The 23,823-nt window shown below is 37.3% G+C and overlaps 1 protein-coding gene across 2 annotated transcripts in view; it reads right to left on the minus strand.

The window, feature by feature from the left end:
- Positions 1-8,605: 8,605 nt before the first annotated feature.
- LOC131160295 (uncharacterized protein At4g19900) overlaps positions 8,606-23,823 on the minus strand; it is a 45,259-nt gene continuing 30,041 nt past the window's right edge. The window contains exons 3-5 of one of the 2 annotated variants that reach the window (XM_058115780.1): positions 16,577-16,711; positions 15,324-15,518; positions 8,606-9,218 (exon numbers count right to left, since the gene is read on the minus strand). In XM_058115780.1, coding sequence (XP_057971763.1) covers positions 9,032-9,218; positions 15,324-15,518; positions 16,577-16,711 — 517 coding nt within the window. In that variant the 3' untranslated portion in view covers positions 8,606-9,031. The remainder of the gene's footprint in view (positions 9,219-15,323; positions 15,519-16,576; positions 16,712-23,823) is intronic. The other variant, XM_058115781.1, reaches the window with a different exon arrangement.

The raw sequence follows: 23,823 nt of genomic DNA on the forward strand, positions 1-23,823 counted from the left end.
ATATCGCACTATTCATCGTACAAATAATGTCTTCAAATTTTCAACGCATGTACCACTGTAGCTAATTCAAGATCGTAGGTAGGGTAGTTCTTTTCGTACTTTTTCAACTGTCTAGACGCATACGCCACTACCCTGCCATGCTGCATCAACACATAGTCAAATCCCTTCAAGGACGCATCACTGTAGATAGTATAGCCCTCATCCCCAGACAGGATGATCAACACCGGCGCTGTGACTAACCTCTATTTCAGCTCCTGAAAACTTTGCTCACAGCTGTCATCCCATTCAAATCTGGCATTCTTCCTAGTCAATCGTGTTAGAGGCCCTGATAAAGCCGAGAATCCCTCGACAAAACGACGATAATAACCGGCCAGCTAACCCTAAGAAACTCCTAACCTCCTAGATGTTCCTCGGTCTAGCCCAGTTCACCACTGTCTCAATCTTACTGGGATCTACAGAAATTTCATCTTTTGAGATAACATGCCCCAAAAACATAACTTTCTCGAGCCAGAAGTCACATTTGATAAACTTAGCATACAACTTCTTCTCTTTAAGCATCTGTAAAACCTGCCTCAAATGTATCTCGTGCTCCTCATAGCTCCTCGAATAGATCAGTACATCATCAATAAAAACAACAACAAATTGATCTAGGTATTGGTGGAAGACTCTATTCATCAAATCCATAAATACTGCAGGAGCATTCGTCAGACCAAATGGCATAACAAGAAACTCGTACTGCCCATACTTGGTCTTGAAAGTTGTCTTCGATACATCTTCTGCTCTCACCTTTACCTGGTGGTAACCTGACCTAAGATCAATTTTAGAGTATACCCGTGTACCCTGGAGCTGGTCAAACAAATCATTGATACGGGGTAGAGGATACTTATTCTTGATGGTCACCTTATTAATCTCTCTGTAATCTATGCACATCCTCATAGACCCGTCCTTCTTCTTTACAAATAGCACTGGAGCTCCCCATGGCAATACACTAGGTCGTATGAAGCCTTTATCAAGTAAATCCTGCAACTGGTCTTTCAGCTCTGCCAACTCTGTCGGCGCCATTCTATACGGTGCTTTAGAAATCAGCACTGTACCTGGAAGTAGATCAATAGGAAAATCTACTTCACGATTAGGCGGCAAACCTGGTAATTCATCCGGGAACACGTCTGTAAATTCTTTCACCACAGGCGTATTGATGAACTTTAATTCATTTTCTAACATTTCCTTTACAAAATTCATGAATCCCAAACAGCAATTCTGGAGCAATCTCCTTGCCTAAACATCTGAGACCATCTGAGGTAAGGATTGTACTCGTGACCCTGTAAATCTAAATTCTAGTTTCCCTAGAGGTCTGAATATCACTTCCCTTACACGACAGTCTATAATAGCAGAATTAACTGCTAGTCAATCCATGCCAAAAATGATATCAAACCCGTGCATATCTAGCACCACCAAATCAGCAGATAAAATCTTCCCCTGAACATCAATGGGACAACCATGGAGCATCCTACTACATCTCACCGCTGACCCGATTGGTGTCGCCACTAACAATTCAACATCTAATGATTGCGTTTCTGCCCCACATAATTTAACACACCCCAAGGAAACGAACGAGTGTGTGGCACCAGAATCAAAAAATACAATAACTTTAAATGAAAACACATTAACCGTACCTGTCACCACATCGCCAGCCACCTCAGCGTCACCTGGCGTCAAAGCGAAAACTCTAATTGGAGTCATATTCCTCTATTGGCCTCTGCGTGGTGCCTGGTAACCTCCTCGTGGAGGTCTAGGGGTAGGAGTAGCACCAATCTATGTTGGACACTCCCTCATCATATGTCCTGGCTCCCTGCACCTGTAGTAAACACCTCGCCCGACACGACACTCCCCCAGGAGCCTCTTCCCACAAGATGGGCAAGTTGGAGATGGTTGCACACCCTGGAAATTGCGATTCCCGGTCTCCTGTCTCTGATCTCTATAATAGCCACCTTTCTTCCACGTAGCACGGCCGACTCCCTGCTGGGAACCGGAAGATGCGAATCTCTTCTTCTATCTTTGTTCCTCAACTTCCAACCGATCACCAATTTCTGCTATAGTGGCTCGGTCAACCAGCTCGAAAAAATCATGCAACTTCAGAATCGATGTCTACTTGTATATTTCTCTCCTCGGGCCTTTTTCAAACGGTCGTATCCTCTTCGCCTCATCTGGAATGATGTACAGGGAGAAGCAAGATAGCTCGATGAACCTCGCCGCGTACTGCTGTACTGACAGCTATCTTTGCTTTAGATTTAGGAACTCCTCAATTTTAGCCTCCCTAGACGAGGCTGAAAAATACCTGTCAAAGAATATCTTTAAACTGTTCCCACGTCATCTCCAAAGGAAGATTCATCTGCTGCCCTAATAGTCTTACTGCCGACCACCATCTCTCGGCCTCTCCAATCAATTTATAGGTGGCAAGCAGCACCTTCTGCTCCTCTAAACACTGTAGTACTGCAAATATTTTCTCTATCTCCTGCACCCAGTTTGCAGCAACTGCAGGATCTATCCCTCCTGAGAATGCCGAAGGACTCATTTTAATAAACTTCTCAATCGAGCTACCGTGGCCTACAAACGGACCACCCTGTTCCCTCGAGTTCCTAGCAATTTCTGCCATAACTTGCTGTGCCACGCTACGTAAAACAACATCTGAATCACTACCTGTAGGGCCTGAGGGTCCACCACCCTCACTCCTACTAGCGTGGGCACTATTGCCACGAAGGTCTATCCTGAAAAAAATAACTTAACTCAGGACCCCTTTCTCTATACATATCATCCAATTCATGTATTATATTCTCCTAATTAACTCGTCACTTCTGATCTTAATTCAAGGTTTAATGCTGCAACCTAGATACCCAACTTGATGATAATTTATAATGAATTTCCTGAAATCGTCACCCCAGGAAAATCACACAAACCACCACGGAAGTCCTGCATCTAGACTACAAAACTTGACCTCAAATTCCCTTATCCTATACTCTGGTATTATTACTGCTGCACTCTAGAGTTTACAGAACCTAGTGTCCTAGGCTCTAATACCAAATGTAACGACCCTAATTTCTTAATATGGAATATAACATAATAAATGGAAAAGTCGACCCTAACCCGTGGGTAATAGGGACACCTGTCAATCACAGCGGAAACCTAAGCAGCAGCAAATATAAAATCTCACCATCCTTCCATAAAGCATAATACTATAAGCATAATACCAGAGTTATCTACATTCCCAAAATACTGTATCTATTTACATTCTTCCAAAACATTTCAAAATACATCTAGGATCCTCATAATCAAAACAATTTTGATCCTAGTACAAAATCTTACCCTCCTAACGGGGAAATATTACTAGCTCAACGGCGGTCACGACCCACCAATCACTCAGAGTCTCTTAAAAAATTAATTAATGTTGAGGGTGAGACACTTCTTAGTAAGAGAAAATAAACTAAATACAGTTGTGTGGTAGTATAAACATTTAATGCAATTATACATATACAGTACATTTCGTGTATCAGTAAACATTCATCATAAAGTGCTATATTCTCATAAACTTTCATATTTATTAATAAATCATAACATACATAAACATCTTTTATAACTGATAATACTGAAAACATACCCAGGATGAATAGCTAACTAATATCATGTATTACCCCCCATGACGGGTTGTGCAGCCCGAAGGTGGGACCCGACAATGGCTAGCCGACCACTGTCAAATCAAATATGTCTGTAAGTACGATAAGCCCGCCACACTCTGGTTCGGACTGCCAGGTGGACATCCACACTCTACTAAAAGTCACATCGACTATCCATCTCCCATCCACTCGTGGGATGGTTAACACTAATCTGAACGTAGATATCTGATCTACATATAGTTATGGTATCGAGCTCCTGAACTGAACTAAACGAATAACATCTTTCATAATTTCATATAGTACATGGTAATATAGCATCTTTCATAATTTCATAAGCACGGTCTCATGCCAAAATCATACATAAATACGGCATCATACCGATATCATACATAAATACGGTCTCGTGCCGATAACATAATTACATGGCCTCGCGCCATAATCATTTCAGGTATATATATTCTGACGATAAATCATTTATCATATATTCGTCAAAATCATCACAACATAACTCATCTTTTCATAGTACCTGAAAACATGTTTTGCTTATAAAATCTTTCATATCATAATACATTTCGCATAAAATAATGTTCATGCCACACATGTGCTGTTTAAAGTCATACTTTATATTCTGAAATCGTGATTTTCTGGCATCTCATACATACATATACATTTTAACATCATAGTAGTATTTTCCCATTCATACATTTCATTCGTAATAAACAAGTCTAACATATGCTCTTCTAAAAATAGATTTACTCATAATTAATAATAATTTGCATGGAAAATAACTATGTTAGTTTATTCTCTTACCTGACTACTGAGAAAGCCCCTAAAATATCCTAGTCTAACCCTAGTAGGATTTCCTGATAAATACCCTGAAACTAAAAATTCCCAGTATTAAACTTCAATATTTCTACTTGTACATCATTTCCTATAACTACCACAAATTTGGCTTAAAAAGTCTTACCTCAACTTAGGGATGATTTCCAACTTGCTTTCATCAACGATCCGCTCCAGCAAATTTGGAGAGAACTTCCCCAGGAGCATCGTGGTGACTTTGGATTGTCGATCTAGCGTAAAACTGACCCAAAATCGATGAGAGAAAGAGAGAGGGCCGAAGGGGAGAGAGAGGGAAGGAAGCTAGCTTAATAATGAAGTTAAAATCCAGATTTTGATATTTATAGAACAGCGGATTTCGTCGACGAGCCACGTCATTCGTCGACGAAATTCAGTCGGCTCAAACCTCTTTTAGTATTTCTTCGTCGACGAAATTCAATCTTCGTCAACGAATTTTCTTCTGCCCTCGTCGACAAAATTCCTATCTTCGTCGACGAGTTCTCTGGTGACTTCTTTTTCCTCTTTCTTATTTTAAATTCCATTTTATTTGGGTTGTCACAGTATAGATGTAACTTTGTTGGTGAACTACTTCCTTTGAGGCAAACAATTCGTTCATTAGAAATCCTTTTCCTTGATCAGATCTTATTCCTTTAATCTTACAATGAAATTGATTTTCAACAAGATTGAAGAAACTTTGTATGATTTGTATTATTTGGCCTTTAGAATGCATGAGGTAAATTCATGTCATTTTTTTGTGGTCATCAACTATTGTTAGAAAATAATGAGCATCATTGAGTGAACTAACCGAGAAAGAGCCCCAAATATCCATGTGTATTTGATTAAAAGATGCATCAACAAATTTTTGACTTTTGAGAAAAAACAAACGGGTTCGTTTTGCCATATGACAAGTTTCAAATTGATGCTTGTCAACAAAATGAGGGATATTGGGCTTTATACTATGCAACAAATTGAGGCATTGATCAAAGGGGTGTCCCAAATGTAAATGCCACAATTGTAGTGTCAAAACAGATGAAGAGTTGGCCACAGTTTGGTGAGATAGCATCTTGTCCCTGAGCTGATTCTTCTCCAAAAGATAGAGCCCTTGTTTTTCTCTAGCAATTCCAATCATCCTCCAAGTGTCCAGTTGTTGAATAAAAAATTGTTTAGCCAAGAAAATGAAACAAGTTTTTAGGTCTCGGCTAATCTAACTTGTAGAAATGAGATTGTAACCAAAGTTAAGTACGTATAGGACATGTTTTAGAACGAGAGCAGATCAAATGATGGCAGTCCCTATATGTGAAACTGGTACAGTAGTGCCATTGGGTAGGTTAACCGAGACATTTTCCAAAGGCTTTTTCTGTGTGAGTGGATCAAGAGATCCTATGATGTGATCAGTTGCCCTAGTGTTGAGAATCCATGCACTTCTATTGGTGACTTTGTTCGTGCAACTCAAAGAATGTCTCAAGGAAATAGATAAAGCAACAAGAAGCTTACCATTATTATTTGGTAAATTTATACCTTGATTTTCTGAGTTGCTACTAGATGGAGTGGAATTTTGGCATTGCGAAAGGGCTATGAGCAGTTGTATCGGATTTGGCAAGATGTTCAGATTTGTCACTCCCGAGCCATCATTTGAGGATGCATTGTTGGCCACCTTCTATTGATTCCTACCTCCAGTTCTTGGCTTATGCAGTATGTGGTTTGGAGGGTATCCGTAGATTTCCCAACAAGTTTCCACGGTATGATTTGTTCTCCCACAGTTCGTGCATGATGCTCTAGCCTTAGGACCTGATCCCTTGTAGTTTCCTTTTGTCTGCTTGGCATTTTCCTTCTAGTTTTGAGGTTTGCCACTGTTGACTGTCATTGCTACTGATTTTGAAATATTTTGGACCAGGTTAGTAAGCTCATAATTCGCCTCTCCTTGTAGAACAAGGTTGAACACGTCATCTAGTGAGGGCAATGGAACCTTCAACAAATCTGGCTCCTTAGGTCTGCATAAGTGTCATCCAAACCCATAAGGAATTGCATAATCTGTCTTCTCTCGAGCCTTTTGTTCAGCACCAAAAAAGTGCCACAGTCCACTGCCAAGCATTTGAAAGGTTCTTCAAACCTCATTATCTCTTCCTAGATGAGTTTCAACTTGGAAAAGTAGACACTTGCTGGATTTTTTTTCCTTGTTTAGTCGTTGATAGCTGCTATTCAAGCATGAAAATTCTATTATTGCTTGATCTTGCAGACCTTTTCTTAAGCTCATCCCATACTACTGATGCGGAGTCAAACCACATGCTATATCCACCAATCTCAGGTGAGAGATTGTTGGTGATCCAATATAGGATCATATGGTTGCATCTCTACCACAGTGGGTTTTTGGCATTTGTATCAACAAGCGCTGTGATGGTGGCCATTGATGAAGCCTAATTTTTTTTTGGCTGAGAGAGCTACATACATAGCTCTACTCCAAGCATGATAATTATGAGGGGTTAATGGTTGTGAGACTAAAACAAGTCCAGGGTTCTCCCCATGATGTAGGAAATAAGGATTGGAAAATTCATCTTCAGGTTGGTGAGGTTCAGCCATAATAAAGGTTGGTAAGAAAGAAGATTTTGAGGTGAAGGTGGGATGTTAGAATCGGTAGAACAAAGAGATTCAAAGCTCTTGCTTTGATACCATGTCAAAAGAGAGAATATTTGGTGTTGGCTACCAATTTGGTTACCAATGAATTCGTATTGATTGAATTGAAAATTACAAAATGTTTTCTCCTAATATATATACAAAAGCTAAGACAGAAAATTGAATCTGTACAACATATTGGAAACCGAATCAATAAAGGGCAGCCATCTACTCCTTATAATTTGCATTTCAGACTCCAAAGAAGCAGGCAACTCCTCTAGCTTTCTTGTAAATTAGGGGCTTAACTTTCCAAATAAAGCAAAGTCAAAATTGAGTTATAGGGAACAACATACAGCTCTTATCTACAATTTGCTCTATTGATTTTCAACTAGTTTTCTCAATAAGATGAGATAAAAGAAGGGGGGGGGGGGGGGGGGGAACCAATGCAATTTTGCTGAATGCAGGTGTGGGGAACGGGCTTGTGGGCCGACTGTGGGCTGCGGGTGCCAAAGGGCAAAGTAAGGTCCCAAAACTAATAAAAATATATATTTTTTAAATTAAACGGGTCTCCCAACGAGTACTCAACCCAAACCCACTCAACTCGTTTATTAAATAGGTCAGGTTCAGGTTGACCCATTTATGAACGGATCGCCTCTTACTAAACTCAAACCCAATCTAAACAGGCAAGTAACGGGTCACCCATCAAATTTTGACCTGTTTGCCGCTCCTGGAGTCTAGAGTTGTTTCTCAAAGAATCAATGTTTTTCCTATTGTATTTTACTTCTATTACATTGAAATAGCTATTGAAATTGAAACCAAAATTCATGAAATTATCTCCCTTTACTGCTTTTTTTTTTTTTTTCAGCACTCTTATCTGGATTTTATCGTCTCTTTCCACCCGCACCCCCTCCATTGGTTTCTTTTCTCAATACTTCTTGTTTCATCTTCCAATTTGCATTCTATTTTGGTGAGGCATCTTAGAATATCTTCATCCCTTGCAAAAAACAAAAACGAGGGCCACCTACTTCACTTTGAGAGAGCAGCATTACTTGCTAACATACACTCAGCATTTAGGTAAATTACTTGGGAGGTGATCAGCCTTGGACAAAGCTCCAACAACCAAATTTCTCCTAGTACGATTAGGGTTCGAAACTAACTTCTAATTTGAAAAATGACTCTCCAGATGTTTAGGAGGAAATTGTCACTTCTCTGAAATTATTTTCCATTGTTTTGGCCATCAAAAACATGCCCAATGAGTTTAGAAAACAAGCATTAGCATCTTCCCCATTAAACCTTCCCCTCAATTCTCTGAATACATCAAATGAATTTACCTAATCTACTACATCTCTACAACCATCCTATCAATCTATTGAACCAATCCACCACATTGTCACCAGAAGCAAAGCGGCACATGCCACACATGGTCATGCTCAAGCATAACTACAAAAACGCAATTGGTATAAAATGATAACCCAAAGAATACACCATGAGAAGAAAACTGCAATGGATAAAATGAATATATCAGGAGAAGTGTCATACAAACAAAAATAAAATAAACACATTCTCTTACAAATACACTGGCCATTAAGACGTCCATACTACCCCCCTCCCAACCCAAAAATAAAAAAGTTCAAAAAGAGAAATTCATCATATTTACACTGAAAAATTTTGTATAGCTTCTTCGTACACGTATTTTCTGCCTGGTAAAAAACCTCGTATCTTCCAGGGTGGACAAATAAAAGAACAGATCATTCTGTATTTCAGAACTCACAAACTCATTGATTCTAGAAGAAAATCCTTGGCTACGGGAAATCAAAAGGGAAACTGAGGATGTTGATCAAAAAACACCATTCAAAACTCAATTTAATTGCCAACAAGAAAGAATGGACTAAAAAAATTATTTTTCTTTCTAAATTTCACATCACATCCAAGCAACGTATACAGGAGCGGTCGATAAGCCTGGCAACAAGGCTCATTGGCTCTGGAACAAGCGTAGAAGTTATGCTGCTCCAAAAATGAAATGTGAGTGACTCATTGAGAATTTTTTTAAATAAAGCCTCTTGTTCAGCTCTTTCTGACTCTGTAGCCGGTGAGGTGAAGTACCTGTTTACAAAGATTAAAGGCACAAATGAGGAAGATTGAGAGAAGTGCACTAAAAAAGTGAATTTCTAGTCTGAAAGACTGATTAAAGAAATTACAATCTCTTACAACTCATACTGAATGTACAGCTTTTATGCTCTCCTGCCATATAAATATGCTATAATGCACATCTTTGTAGGATTGTAGAATCCTACAATAATTTATATTTTTTATTCTTTGTCCAAACTGTTAGAACAATATACTTTCTGCTTATCCTACGCAACCTAGAAATCATTGTGTTACAAAATTGATCAAATTACAAACTTAAAATACCTGTAACACTAACTCGCCTACATGACCAAACATCATCCAAGACAACCAGATGCCCCTTACCTAAAAAACTAAAAGAAAGAATTTCCAAAATCCCAACAATGGCAACACCAATCGATTGACATTATAATCCAACTCCTCCAGCATACTTCAAGACCCTAACCTTCATATCAGCTTTTTAAAGCAAATATTTATGATAAACATACCCAAATATTGGTGGAAATTCTCTGTATAATTCAACCAAAATCAAGAACAAACTGTGCTGACTACATAGAAAAGCAAAGCCATCTACAAATAGAAACTTTGTGAAACTGCTTCCATAAGTGGGGATTCATGAAATTTCTGTTAAAAATTGTGGTCCAAGTAGCTGCCATTGTAGCAAAGGAGTCCGACATTCTCAGTTCAAAGGCTTTTAGAAGAAATGGGAATGCCTTGTGCAAAATTAGATGTGTGGCTTTGGATAGGTAGTTGGGTGGTGGCTGCAAATGGAGTTGAAGATGAGGACCAGAACAACTTGCAGGGATTAAGCATCCCCAAGGATGGAGGTGACAGTGATGATCAAAATAGGAGCAGAACAGGTGACTCTTGTTGGTAGACGCAGTTGAAAGCAAAGTAGGTGGATACAGAAGAAGCAGAAGAAAAAGCAGCAGCAGTGAGGGGTGAGTACCCATGCCATGGGCCAAATGCTTCACATCGAGTGAAGGGCCGTGTGGCACTAGTTATAGCACACAAACTTAAATAGTAAATTGAAAGTAAATCACGGATTCAACATTAAGTTCACACGCATTGAGTACAAATTAAGTGGAAGCAATAAGCAATCATGAAAGTAAACATGGGTCAAGTGGTAAACCGTAAAGCAATGCAATTCATATTATTACACCTCGTAGGCAACATGTTCAGCAAGAGAGAAAAGTAGGCTAAACACATTTAGAATAGCTAGCGAGTTTTACAAGATTGATGAACAGTCGCCCTCCCCTAAGGAGCTTTCTATACAAATCTAACTATAGCATGAGGAAACATCAATATGACTGAGGAATTATACTCCCTTTTCTCACTAAAGCATTACTCTACCCAAAAAAATAAAACCTATACTAGTATTTACATGAAGGTTACCCACCCAATGTGCACAAGACAAGTGGTCCCAAGCAAGCGCATTGCTGTGGTTCGACTCGAGATGACCAGTAAAGTCAAATGGATTTTACCAGAAAGAGTGATCATGATTTGTCAAGGATGATAATAATGATGAGATAAATAATGCAAGGGCGAGCAGAGGGCCTGCTCATGGACCTCTGTAATTGTCAGTGCCAGGAAAAACCCATGCTGATGGGGATAAACTTGTGTTCCATGAGAATTTTTCAAAAAGCCAAGAAACTGATCCAATTTCTTAAGATTATTTTCAATTTTGTTAGTGAACCAGAATTTAGTAAAAGGAATGAGAAGCAAAAGGTTTGTAATGAGCTCCTCATTTAAATATCCAACATTTGGTTAGATACATCATTAATGCCAGAAGAGGATATGTTATTTCAGTAATTAGGTTGTGTGGGCGTATTTTTGTCCTTTAAATCTTTTTATTATTATTATTATTAAGATGATACATCTATATGCTCCAGGAAAACTACTGACTCTTATTTCTCTTCTTTTCTTCATCTCTCTTCTTTTCCTCATCTCCATCCATCACTTTACAACATGGTTTCAAAGCATTAATCTGTTTTATCTTAGTTCTTCTTCTTCTTCTTACTCTCCTTTTCTGGCCCAGCTGTCCAGCACCCTCTCAGATCTTAGTTGCTCTTCTTCTTCTTCTTCTTCTTCTTCTTCTTCTTCTTCTTCTTCTTCTTCTCTTCTAATTCCCTCTCAATAATTCTCTTTCTATTCCTGAATTTTGTTGCCTGCCCTACATCAAATTGGTATCAAAGCAAAATTTTCAGTTCACACAATCCTTCCCCTGTTATCACTTGGAACTGATACACCAACAGAGTTCTTAGTACAAACTCCTACACCAATTTCAAATCAAACCCACCAAACAAATGCAATCCTCTTCCACATGCTTCTGTTGCCCCAAGAATCAAGCTCTCACAGAGCTTGCACAATGATGGAAAAAAATGAGAAACTATCTTTTGAGTTGTTCTGCTGGATCGATCGCTCAAGATCTTTGGTCTCTACCCAAACCCAATGAAAAAAATGGGATCCCTTCTTATGGACTCGTTGAGAATGATTCTGATCTAGTTCATGACCTATTAGAAGTAGAAGGCACTCTGGTGGGATCCTCACGGACAGAAAAAGATTACAGTCAGTTTGATAATGATCGAGTGACATTGCTTCTTCAGCCCGAACCGAGGAAACACTGTAGCACTGAAACTTCCTAGAAAAATACAGTCGTGCCCCTGGAAGTCAAGCCCCTTTTCCCAAGCACCATTATGCAACACCACCCACACCATAGAAGACAGAACCCCCTGAAAATACCATCCTCGGAAGTTTCGTCACCGTTTGACCATCAGAGATTTTGGATTTTATCCTTAGATTTTGAAGCTGTTTGATTGGAAACTGATTGATCAAGTTCAGTTCATGAGGACAAAGTCAGCCTGATCTTGAACTGGCAATGCAAATTCCTGTTTGAAGGCCTGCCTGCATTCAGATTGAGGCCTAGCTACAGTATTTTGAGATTTACTGTGTCAAATTAGCTTTTCTTCATGCGTTTTTGATATTGGTCTGCAGATTATTAATTTAATTGTTTAATACATATCATTGGAAGGATAAATTCAGTGTGAGCACCATTCTTCAAGTTTATTACTGGAGCATCTACGAGCATCTAAGGATCTTTGGTAAGGTAGCACAAAATTACATTACTTGGACTCCGCATAAATTGATTTAATGTTGCTTATCTATTTGGTACTTATCTGAATTTGCACGAGTCCATATTTACTCTCTGGTTGGGAAAAAGAAATGATGAGTTGATTCCACATTTCTATTTCCTTACTTGTAATGACCAAAATGAGTTCTAAAAACAGCCTTCTGAATGTCATGTCATATTCGTGTACCTGAATATGGTGATAGCCTGATCTCAAGTCGAGTTCGGTGAACTACTAGGCACCTCCCAAGTCCCAACTCATTTAGCAATTCATCCACAACAAGGATAGGATATTTATCCTTCATAGTGGTCTTGCTTAGTGCTCGATAACCAACACACATCTGCCAAGAGCCAGCCTTCTTCACCAATAAGACATGAGAAGAATATGGACTGACGCTTAGTTGAATTATGCTAACATCTAACATTACTTTCACTATCTTCTCTGTTTCCGCTTTTTGATAATAAGGATAGCAATAAGGATGAACGCTAGTAGGGACACTACCTGGCAATATAGGAATGCGGTGATCATGTGTTTGGTGAGGTGGAAATCCATGTGGCTGCAAATAGGTCAGAAAATTCTGAAATAAGAGATTCTAGCCCTTGGTCCTAGCCAGATTGACGTTGTAACTCTGGTGCTTGAAGTTGTACCAGGCAACATGTTGCTCCCTTTTAAGGAGCTTCTCCATACAAAGGTTCGAAAATGTAGTCACATTATCACAACGTCTGCCTTTAAGAGTCACTATCTGGGCATTCACAGCAAACTTCACTACTAATTTAGAGAAATTCCAAGCTATATCACCTAAAGTCCTTAAACCATTCTATACCCAAAACAACTTCATAGTCTTCTAGTGGCAACAAAAAGAAATCAACATACAACCCATGGTTTTGTATAGTAAGTTTAACCTTTGAAAACTTGCTCTGACATGGCAAGGTCCTTCCATTTGCAACCTTCACATCAAACCTTTCACACTGCTCCATAGGATAGGCTAGCCATTTAGCAATTTTAGTGTCCATGACTACTAGTATAAATTCAGATAGTAACAGAATGGAATTTTAGGAAGCCACTAATTTTCATGGTTTGAGGATTAGCATAACCAGCTAAAGCATGAACTAAAGTATCATCAGATTCCATCCCTTCCTAATTTGGATAAGGAGGACCATCCTCAACCTCTTCTGGTTCCTCCACTAGTTCAATCATCAAGAGTCATCCTTTTTTTCAACAGTGCCCTCTATGCCACTTTTCAGCACAATTCTAGCACAAACCTTTTGTCGTTCGCTTTTTAAGTTCCACCTAAGTCAATTGTTTGGCAAGAGGATTGCGAGGAGTAGGTGGTGTAGTAGTGTTGTTGACATTTTACTTGCTAACGGTCTTGTTCGAGTGACATCATTCTTCTCCCAGCTTCTCTTCTTCTAATCGTGCAAAGGAAATTGCAGCAGTTTAGTCTGTGGCCGAAGCACTTTGACCTCACATTGAATGTCAGGTAGAATATCTTCAAAAAAAGTACCGACAAGTTGGCTTTCATTCTAATCTTTAGTCCTGTTTGATAGCCGCTTAAATTGTGCGTGGTACTCAAGACAGTTCTAGTTTGGCATATTTTGGCAAGCTCTCCATCAATATTCTCACATCCGATGGGCCCAAATTGGAAAGGTAATCCAAAAACAAATTTTGCCCATCAACACATTCCATAACGAGCTTCAAACAAATCATACCATTGAATAGCATCGTCATCCAAACTAATAGAAGCAATCTCAACTTTAGATTTTTTCTGGAATGTGGTGAAAGCAAAAGTATTTTTTAGCCCTAGAAACCTGACCAGTAAGGTCATCACTGTCCCGCCGCGGAAATTCCACCTTTATACAAGACAGACAATGATCACAATCTCCTTAGTAACCTCCTTCGCATATGTACATTGCTCCCTACGATTAGCTGATGTAGGGGCATCATCTTCTCCCTCTTTTTACAGGAAGATCTAATGAGTTAGAGAGCGATATTTAGATCTCTTCAAATTGAGACTTAAACATATTGCTAAGTTCAACCTTTAGCCTAGCTTCCATCTAGGACACTGCTAAATTTTTTAAGGCCATTGCGTATGAGTGAAGATCAAGAATTCAAAGATCTTGCTTTTGGTGGCTGGTTAACGGCATCCACAAGAATTCCGACTCTGATAGCAAATGATAAGACCCTTAGGTTTTATCATAGAGAGATTGACGAAATTTAAAGAAGGGAAAGTAAGAGAAAATAAGGTTCGATCATCTCGAGGGGATTTGCCTCCAAATTAGCCAAAGGCTATGAATTATGTTATTGCTTGAATGGAAAAGGCCTATAGGGTTACATATATATAGGGTAGGGAACCTTACTCCTATTAGGAATGTAAAATATCCCAATCCAAGTCTTTAATGGAATAAATCTCAATTGATTTTGGAATCCGAACACATTACATAAATATCCCAACATTAAATAGAATCCTAATTGATTGGGGAATCATAACATATTAATTAGATTTCGAAATCCCAATTGATTTTGGAATCTCATCATTAAATAGAAAATCAATCCTAACACATTAACTAGAAATCCTAACAAAGAGTGCCTTTTTTTTTTTTTTTTTGGTTTTGTAGGAGTGGGGGGGGGGGGGGGGAGTGGGGCTATATTTTTACCCAGCCTAGACAATTAGAATGGCATGCATAGAGAAACTTAGCTATATACTGAGCATATCCTAGCATCTCTATGTCCCCTGCCCCCATTCATGCCACACATGCACATACATTAGTGATATGTTTTAAACATTTCCCTCAATATCTAAAACCACAGAAACTAATATTCGGTTTTGAACTCTCAATACTCCTCAGGTGGGAGAAAATACAACATTATAGAAAAACAAGAAAGAAAAATATATGAAATCTAAAAGTTCTAGAAGTATGTGAAAAAGGAGAGAGTAGAGACATAAGAAAAGTACCTTGTAATATTGTTGCGGTTAATAGGAAAGAAAATAAAAGAGGGCTGCACTTTCAGCTCCATCTGTTTATCATAGATATTCTCTTTATCCAAAAAATTCCTGGCTACTCTTGTCAAGAGATCAGCCCCATTCCACCTATAGCGGGTATCATCATATGATGAGTAAAACTCAGTCAAGCACGCCATAATAAAGGGACTGCATGGGAATAAGATAAAAATGTCAAATGTAAATGAGGGAATGTAACCACAAGAGCAACAGCAGCAACCAAAATGGAGGCAGCAGTGACAGCAGCAACAAGAACAACATTTATATTTCTTTTATTTTTTTCTTAAGTAATTTTACATTAACAAAAAGGAGCAGACACAGAAGCATATACGTGGTACATCAACCAAGTACCATGTTGATGAAGAACCATGGTTTAAAATCCAACCACTGCAATCCTGGTGAACATGCCAGATTGCTCACATTGGTGGTCGAACTGGTATGTCATATACACATATATTTTCATTGCAATATAATTACAACGTGTGTGTGCATTATATATATACACACATACACAAATATATTATCATTGTAATATAATTATAATGCGTGTGCGTGTGCATGTATCACAATGATAATATCATCACCTATTAGTTATTTTTTTCTATTTTTCTAAAGTATTCTATTGAAAGGCAGTGAGGAAAGAGTATGATTCAATTAAAGAATTATTTAAATTGGTGTCCATGTGCATTACTTGTTCTCTATAACTATACATATTATGTAATTTGCAAATATACTAAATTCCTTACATGTATTGAGGTAATGTTAAGGTCTCCGGTTTGAGTTCTACCAGCAGCAACATGTACACAGTGTGTACATTTTTTGTGCAGGGAAGTGGGTTGAAGCACCAGTGACCACAGTCTAGTCTGGTTCAGACTGGTTCTGATGGGTCAGCCAACTCAACAATGGTTTGTGTTAAATCTGGTTCCTGGGTCGTAACCAGACTTGCCAGGTGACCGGTTCTAGTTGAACCCAGTGCTGATCTGATCTGGGTTTTTAAATCATGGAAGAACCAAATTTCAAAATGGGACTGTAACAAAAAAATAAGTGCAAATTTTCATGCAAAATTATTAGTTGATATTGAAAAAGGAAAAATCCTGATCAGCCAAAACAAGGCCTCTTTCCCCAACATTTTCTAATGTCTTCACAATTAAATTCAATGTTCTGGAACATAATGCATAAAGTAGCTAGATATATGGAAACAAAAATACCTATGCTTTCTAAATGCCATCACAGCACCATTCAAAGGACCTCCTACAAGCTGACTCTCCAGGCCAACAGAATAATTAAGTGAAGACAGTGGATTCAACACTATAATGTCAGAGTCAAGATAGATACCACCGTACCTGGACAGCAAAATGAAATAAATGCATATAGCTGGAGTTAGATATTAAACAGGGAGATAAAACTTCACAGGAAGAAAAACAGTACCATTCAGAGTAATCTCAACACAAAAAAAATGTTCTACTTCTACCAGATCAACCCTAAACTAATTTGAAGGCAGAGGTAAAAGTCAACATCTAATAATTATACAAAATAATGCACAACTTCTTCCAGATCAGCCAAAAATTTTCTAATTGATTTTATTCTTGATGATCTAACTAGTACGTGTTGAAGGCATGATGTCAAGCAAAATAAAAATAAAGTATACCAAAATACCCAAAAAAAAAAAAAATGTAAGGTTTAAAATAATTTTGAATGGTTAATAAAGGAAATTAGAACTATAGCAAGTATGCACTTTCACAGTAAAAATGCATCTTGGACACCACACTACTGAACAATTCTTGATTCTAGAGTACATCAATATCTAAAAGGGTCACCACTTTCACATAGTAAGATTCTTGAAGAGAAGAAAACTGAAACATTATTCAGCTGAAAAACTCACCCCATGCGCATGGGAACATTTTTTACCACAGCCAAACATTGTTGCAATACTTCTTTGCTTCCAATGTAATTCAGAAAATGATGAGGATGATAATCTAAACAAACCAAAATTGCTTGATAAAAAGAATGCAGTTTATTTAAGAAGAAAATTAACATACTAGAGGAGGGGGGGGGGGGGGGGGGGAACTTGAGGTCCCAAGAAACCCTTCATTTCCCAACTTTCAAAACAAAATTCCAGCGATGCCTTCTTCCAATAGTATAATTAATATTCTAATTAATTCTAAACCCTCATTTTCACAAGAGCCATGCATGCCCTAGTTAATAGAGAAATAAAAGCCATAGCATTTTTTGTCGAATTGGATCTAACAAAAAATCAGAAAACCCTTGTCAAATTCAAAAGGCAGTCTGTGCTGCATCAAAGTTGAACAGCACATTGGCTACATAGATCAGTAATCTCAACATTGTTAATGTTCCTACATTAAACTTGACTAAGGTCAAAAAGACAGCTCTCAAGATAATTCTTCTTTTTTTCCCATCACTTTCCAGCAGCACAATCTTATTTAGTAACAGATTGACAAATCCATTTAAAAAAGAATGAAACTTAAATGAAATCAAACTACATTAGAAAAACAAATGACGTAAAAGTCAAGTGAAATAATGATTTTGGCCAAGGATCCAAGTAAAACACATTAGGTGTAACCTTAGAGGCTCAACTTCTCCAAGGATTAGGCTCACACTCAATAAAGAGGTTTATAAGAAACTGTGTATCTTTAGAATCGGTGCTTGCCCTATTTTACTATGGTAATCTTTTTTTAGACAAACAATTTACAATGAAAATTTGAATCTCTAATTACTTTAAAAAATGCTGCTCTCCTCACACAAAAAATTTAAATAATAAAAGATTTTTTTATATATATAGAAAGGAAATTCATTAATAGGAAAGAGAAGAATTTTCAAGGGGCGGAGGATAAGAAGTCCTCCTAAGGAGGGGGAAAAAAAAACAAACAAACGAAATTACATTAATCCTCCAGTCCCTCTGACGATCTGACTATAACAATCCCCACACCCAAAAAAAAAAAAAATGCAAACCAAAACAAAAAGACAAAAAAGGTGAGTCCAAGAGGACACGAGGAAAACCACTTTATCCCAAGGATACAAGGAGGGGTAGATTTGCCATTAAAAATTTTGGCATTCTATTCTGGCCCCAAAGAGTCCAAAAGAAGGCAAAGATAGCACATCTCCAAAGGGCCAGCCCCTCCTCACTTCTTCAAAGCCTCTGTAACACACCCTGAAGAAGGCATCAAATGTCTATGGAAGCACCACATCCTCACCAAAGACTAAACAAAAGAGCCCAAAGCCACTTAGCCATCCAACAGTAGGAACAAGTGGTTGATAGTTTCATTGGCTCATAGCACATGAAACATATATCTGGCTCATAGCTTTATAAGGCCTCCTCATCTACAACAAATCATTGATATTAAACTGATAAAGGACCAAAGTCCTCATGAAAGCTCTTATTTTGAAGGGAATCTTTGCCTTCCAAATGAAATCATTCAAAGGGAAAGACAAGGACTCGAGGATTCCATAAGCTGAAAGAAAAAAGATTTTGTAGAGAAAGAGCCAGAGCAGTCCCCTACCCAAATCCTCAAGTCATCTCTCAGTTGGGGAGAAAAAGGCTCCAACATTGTCAACAAAATAGTCAAGTCAACAATCTCCCTCTCATTGAGATTTTTGAAAAAAGTGAGCAACCAAAGAGAGACCCCTTTTTAAAGATTAGATATCAATAATCAAAGAACTAGGCAACCTAGATAGTTTAAAGAGACCGCGCGAGGGGGGGGAGTGGGGACTGAAGACGCCAATAAAAACTCATTCATCCAAGTATCTTCCAAGTTCCAAAAATGAAGACAATTTTCAATACTAGCTTGGAAACAAGTAAAGGGGTGGAATAAGTGGGCCATCTTAGAAATGAATTTCCAAGGGGTTACTTGAGAAGCGCATCCACTTCCTTTGATATCCGATCCATTTCGATGCAAACCATATTTACTTCTAACTACCATGTGCCAAAGGAAGTCAACCTTCAAGGGGATCCTCCAAAGACATTTTCTAACTAGCGAGATGTTTCTAGACACCATTCCCAAGTCCTAACCACCTTCAAACTCCCAACTAATAAGATGGTCTCTTTTACCCTTCCTAACTCCTCGCCATAAAAAAAACCCCTAATAATCCTCTTCAAAGACTTTGCCACCCCAACTGGAATTTTGAAGAGGGCGAGAGAATACATGGGCATTAGAAAGAGCCGCACTAATAACAGTAATGCCACCTTCTTCCACCCCTCCCAATCAATTACCCATTCTCTCCACCACAGGGTCCCCAAACGAGGTACAGTTAGGATTCCTCTGAGGGGAAACCGTAAATATTAAAGATATTATGCACAAAGTACTGTTTCAATCTTTTTGGGGGGTAATAAAAAAATATATTAACAAAAATAAACAAGGTACAATGAGAGGAGAAGATGACCTCTTGAAAAAACAAAAAAGAGAAGTTACAAAATGATTACAAAAGAGCTGTCCTCTAATTCTTTTGCAGGCATCGATGACAACTCCTAACAACACAAAAAAGAATGAACCCAAGCAGTGGCCAAAAAGAGAACCCTATCGCATCGCAAATGAAGCGAGGTTGTGCAATCATTGAAGGTTCTTGAATTCCTTTCGATCCAAAGGGTCCACAAGGTAGCAAAAACCACACATATCCATAAAGATCTACTATTTCTAATTTTGCCAAAACCCCAATATCTCACTAGTAGGAAATCTCCCACAACCCGAGGAGCCACTCAAGCTTCACTGTAACCAAAAAAAAACAGAGAACTCCCAAGAGAGTTTGCCACCCAACAATGAAGGAAGAGGTGTGTTCTAGTTTCATTAAATTTACGTATGGAGCATATATTAGGATTGAGAGCCTTATAGGGTCTTCAACACTATAAAAAGTCATGTGTATTGAGCTTCTTGAGGGACACAGTCCGAATGTCCAAATCTTAAAAGGTACCTTAGCCTTCCAAACAATGTGGCTCCAAGGAAAAAGATTGGAGGAAGGAGTTTATAAGAAAAGGAAAAATTATTTAGTAGAAAAGAGGCCTAAAGAATCCCTATACCAAATTCTGTTATGACCCGCACTTAGAGAAGCAAAAAAAAGTTAAGAACACTGTAGACACCCTATTTTTGCACTAGCCAAATAGAACAGGGGGTTCCCTTTTATTATTTTATTATTATTAGTATTTTTATTATCGTTATTTTATTATTAATTTCTTATAATTATTTTTATTATTTATTATTATTATTATTAATTTATTATAATTATTCTGGATTATTATTACTATTATTTTTATTTTTTACCTTCTATTATTATTATTATTATTATTTTATTATTATTATTATTATTATTATTAGCATTAGTATCTTATTTTGGCTATTATTATTTTTATTATTTTTAGTAATATTATCATTATTATGATTATTATTATTTATTACTTTTAATATTAGTATTATTACTTTATTTTTATTAATATTATTATTATTATTATTTTACCAATAGTATCTTAATTTTTATTTTTACTATAATTATTTATTATTATTTACTATTAGTAGTAGTATTATTATTATTATTGTTACCTTATTGATACTAACATTATTATGATAATTATTATTATTATTATTTCCTTTTTTATTATTACCATAAGAATAAAAGCATAAAAAAAAAGAGGAAAAGAAAAATAAAATCAAAAAGGGAAGTTTTGTTTTAGGGTTTTCAAAAATTTTTATAAAGGTAGGGGGGGCGCACAGCAAAAGGGGCACGGCCAAAGAAACCAAAAAAAAAATTTTCTTTTCTTCTTCATCTCTCTCTCACGCGCATCCTCTCCTGACAGCTGCAGGCATTCCCTGCCCCACCAACCTCACTCTCTTCCTCACCCTCTTCCATCTCATCTCCCTTATCTCTCCATCTCCTCTGTTCATCCTCTCTAACCGCCTAGCCGAGCATCAACCTCAGGACTCCCTGGTGCACGTCTCTGCAACTTCAGACCCAGCCCAACAGCCACCATGCAAGAGCTCCCCCGTCTGCAATTCTCTGCCGCTGCAACAACCAGCCACCTCCAGTCCCAACTCTCCGACCATCAACTCCGGTGATGACCCATGCTCCCAGCTTCTCTGAATCTTCGGCGAGCCTCCCCAACAGTTCCGGCGATAGCAGCAGCAAGCTCCGTGGGAAGCCCCCCAGCCACGCTCTCTCTCCGGCAAGTCTCCACCACAGCGGCCCCAAACCAACAGCGTCTTTGTCCCCACGAACCAGCAGACCTCCGCAGCAGGCCACCCAACTCCAGCAGCACCCCCGGCAGTCAACTCCCTGCCTCCAACTCTGCACACACTTGCACACAGCTTCCTTGCTGGGAGTTTCCTGCACCCGCACACACATACACACACACTCACAGGCACACACATGCACAGGCCTTTGTTTGTTTTATTTTTTTTTTATTACTATTTAATTTAGTTTATCTCATGGAACTGTGAAGATTTTCTTTTTTATGACCCTCTTATTTTGTTTTGTTTTGTCTTTTTATATATTATTAATTATTAATTCATTTGTTCTCTTTTTTTTGTAGGGTTTTTTTTTGGGGGCTTATTTCAATGTTCAAAGTTTGGATTTTGTTCTCTTGATTTTATGGTACATATGTATATATATGGTGTTGTTTTTGTTATGTAGGTATCAAGTTTATATTTTTTTTACTTTATTATTTATTTTGTCTAGTGCGTTTGGTTATATTTATCTCTATTATTATTTATGTTTAGCACGTAGATTATTGCATGATTGTTTGGGTATTTTTAGTTTAGATTAATTTTCACATTAATATTGTTTAGGTTTTGTTTAACATTTAGATTATTTCATGATTGTTTGGGTATTTTTTAGTTCAGATTATTTTTCACATTAATATTGTTTAGGTTTTATTTAACATTTAGATTATTTCATGATTGTTTAGGTATTTTTAGCTCAGATTATTTTTCACATTAAAATTGTTTAGGTGTTGTTTAAAACTTAGATTTTTTTTTTTAGTTTAGATTATTTTTTCACATTAAAATTGTTTATGTTTTGTTTGTTTCATGATTGTTTGGCATTATCATTATGTTTGTATTTGGCATTTCTCATTATTATTTTAGTATATAGGGTATTATTTATTATGATATTTTAAGCATTTTTAAGATCTTAGCATATATGGTGTTTTTAGTATTTTAATATATTTAGTGATAGTATTATAGTATTTTATATCATGTTTACATGAGGTGATATTTATTATAGCATCTTTAGTATCTTAATATATATAGTATTATGGCATTTTATTACTTAACATATATAGTATTATGGTATTTTAATACCTATTTTGATATTTTTAATATTTTAGCATATATGTATTATTATTATTATTATATGTATTATGGTAATTTAATTTCTTAAGTTTATTATCTTATTAATATATATTGAAACCTCCCATACTAGTATTTTCCCATAAAAATTTTATATACAATTTCAAAATTTGGGAGAGTATATTCTTAGATATTTTCTTGATTTTTTTTATCCCTATGATTTTATTGCGGGGGGTATTAGCCTTCGGACTTCACGTACCTTTAAGCTCTGAGGGAATATATATGTATATATTATATTTATTTAGTTATTTATTTATTTTTCATATGTACTTATAAATTCATAAAAAGGAGTAATTTAAAGACTTATTAGATTAACTTAGGGATAATTTCAAATTAATTAGATACTGTTCGTAAGAACGGGCGCGTAGGGGGTGCTTGTACCTTCCCCTCGCGTAACCGAACTCTCGAGTCTAACTCTGGTAACGTAGACTCATTCTACCCCTAATAGGGTAGTAATCATGTGTTCTAACCACACTAAAAGGTTAGTGGCGACTCCGACATTCCATATTTTTCTTGAAAATTAAAATTGATTTTTTATTTCGCCGCCCGGGGCACACGCGCTCCTGGGACGTCGCGACAAACACTAAGCAAAGTGGTGAGTTCAACAACTTTTCTTCCATTAAGATTCCTAAAAAAATAGAAATCACAAGAACGAGAGCCCCCTTGCCCCCCACTCCCTAGCGCAAGAGAAGAGAAAGATGATAAGTGCATTATGAAGAGTAGAACTCTTAAAAAGATGAAGTCCTATCATCTCCAACAATTCTATCACCTGCCCACCATCTTATCAAAACCAAACCCCTAAACCATGAAACAAACTTCTATGGGCTTGCGTGAGAAATAATGTCACTCCCTCTAGTGTTCCACCTGTTAGGGATTTATACTAAAAACATGCTTTATGTAATCGATTTTAGTATTTATTAATAAATTCAGTTATTCCATTTTAATGAGAATCTTTGTGAGCAATATTTGCCTGACATTATTTATTTAATGATTATGCATGTGTCTTTTATTCTATATAGTAGGTGATCTAGTGTGTAGCGTACAACTTATACACAGAAGATTTGATCATCAGTTCCTATAGAATATAAGTTTATTATTCACGGTCT

Source organism: Malania oleifera, chromosome 7 (genome assembly GCF_029873635.1).
Source record: "Malania oleifera isolate guangnan ecotype guangnan chromosome 7, ASM2987363v1, whole genome shotgun sequence".
Lineage (NCBI taxonomy): Eukaryota > Viridiplantae > Streptophyta > Magnoliopsida > Santalales > Ximeniaceae > Malania > Malania oleifera.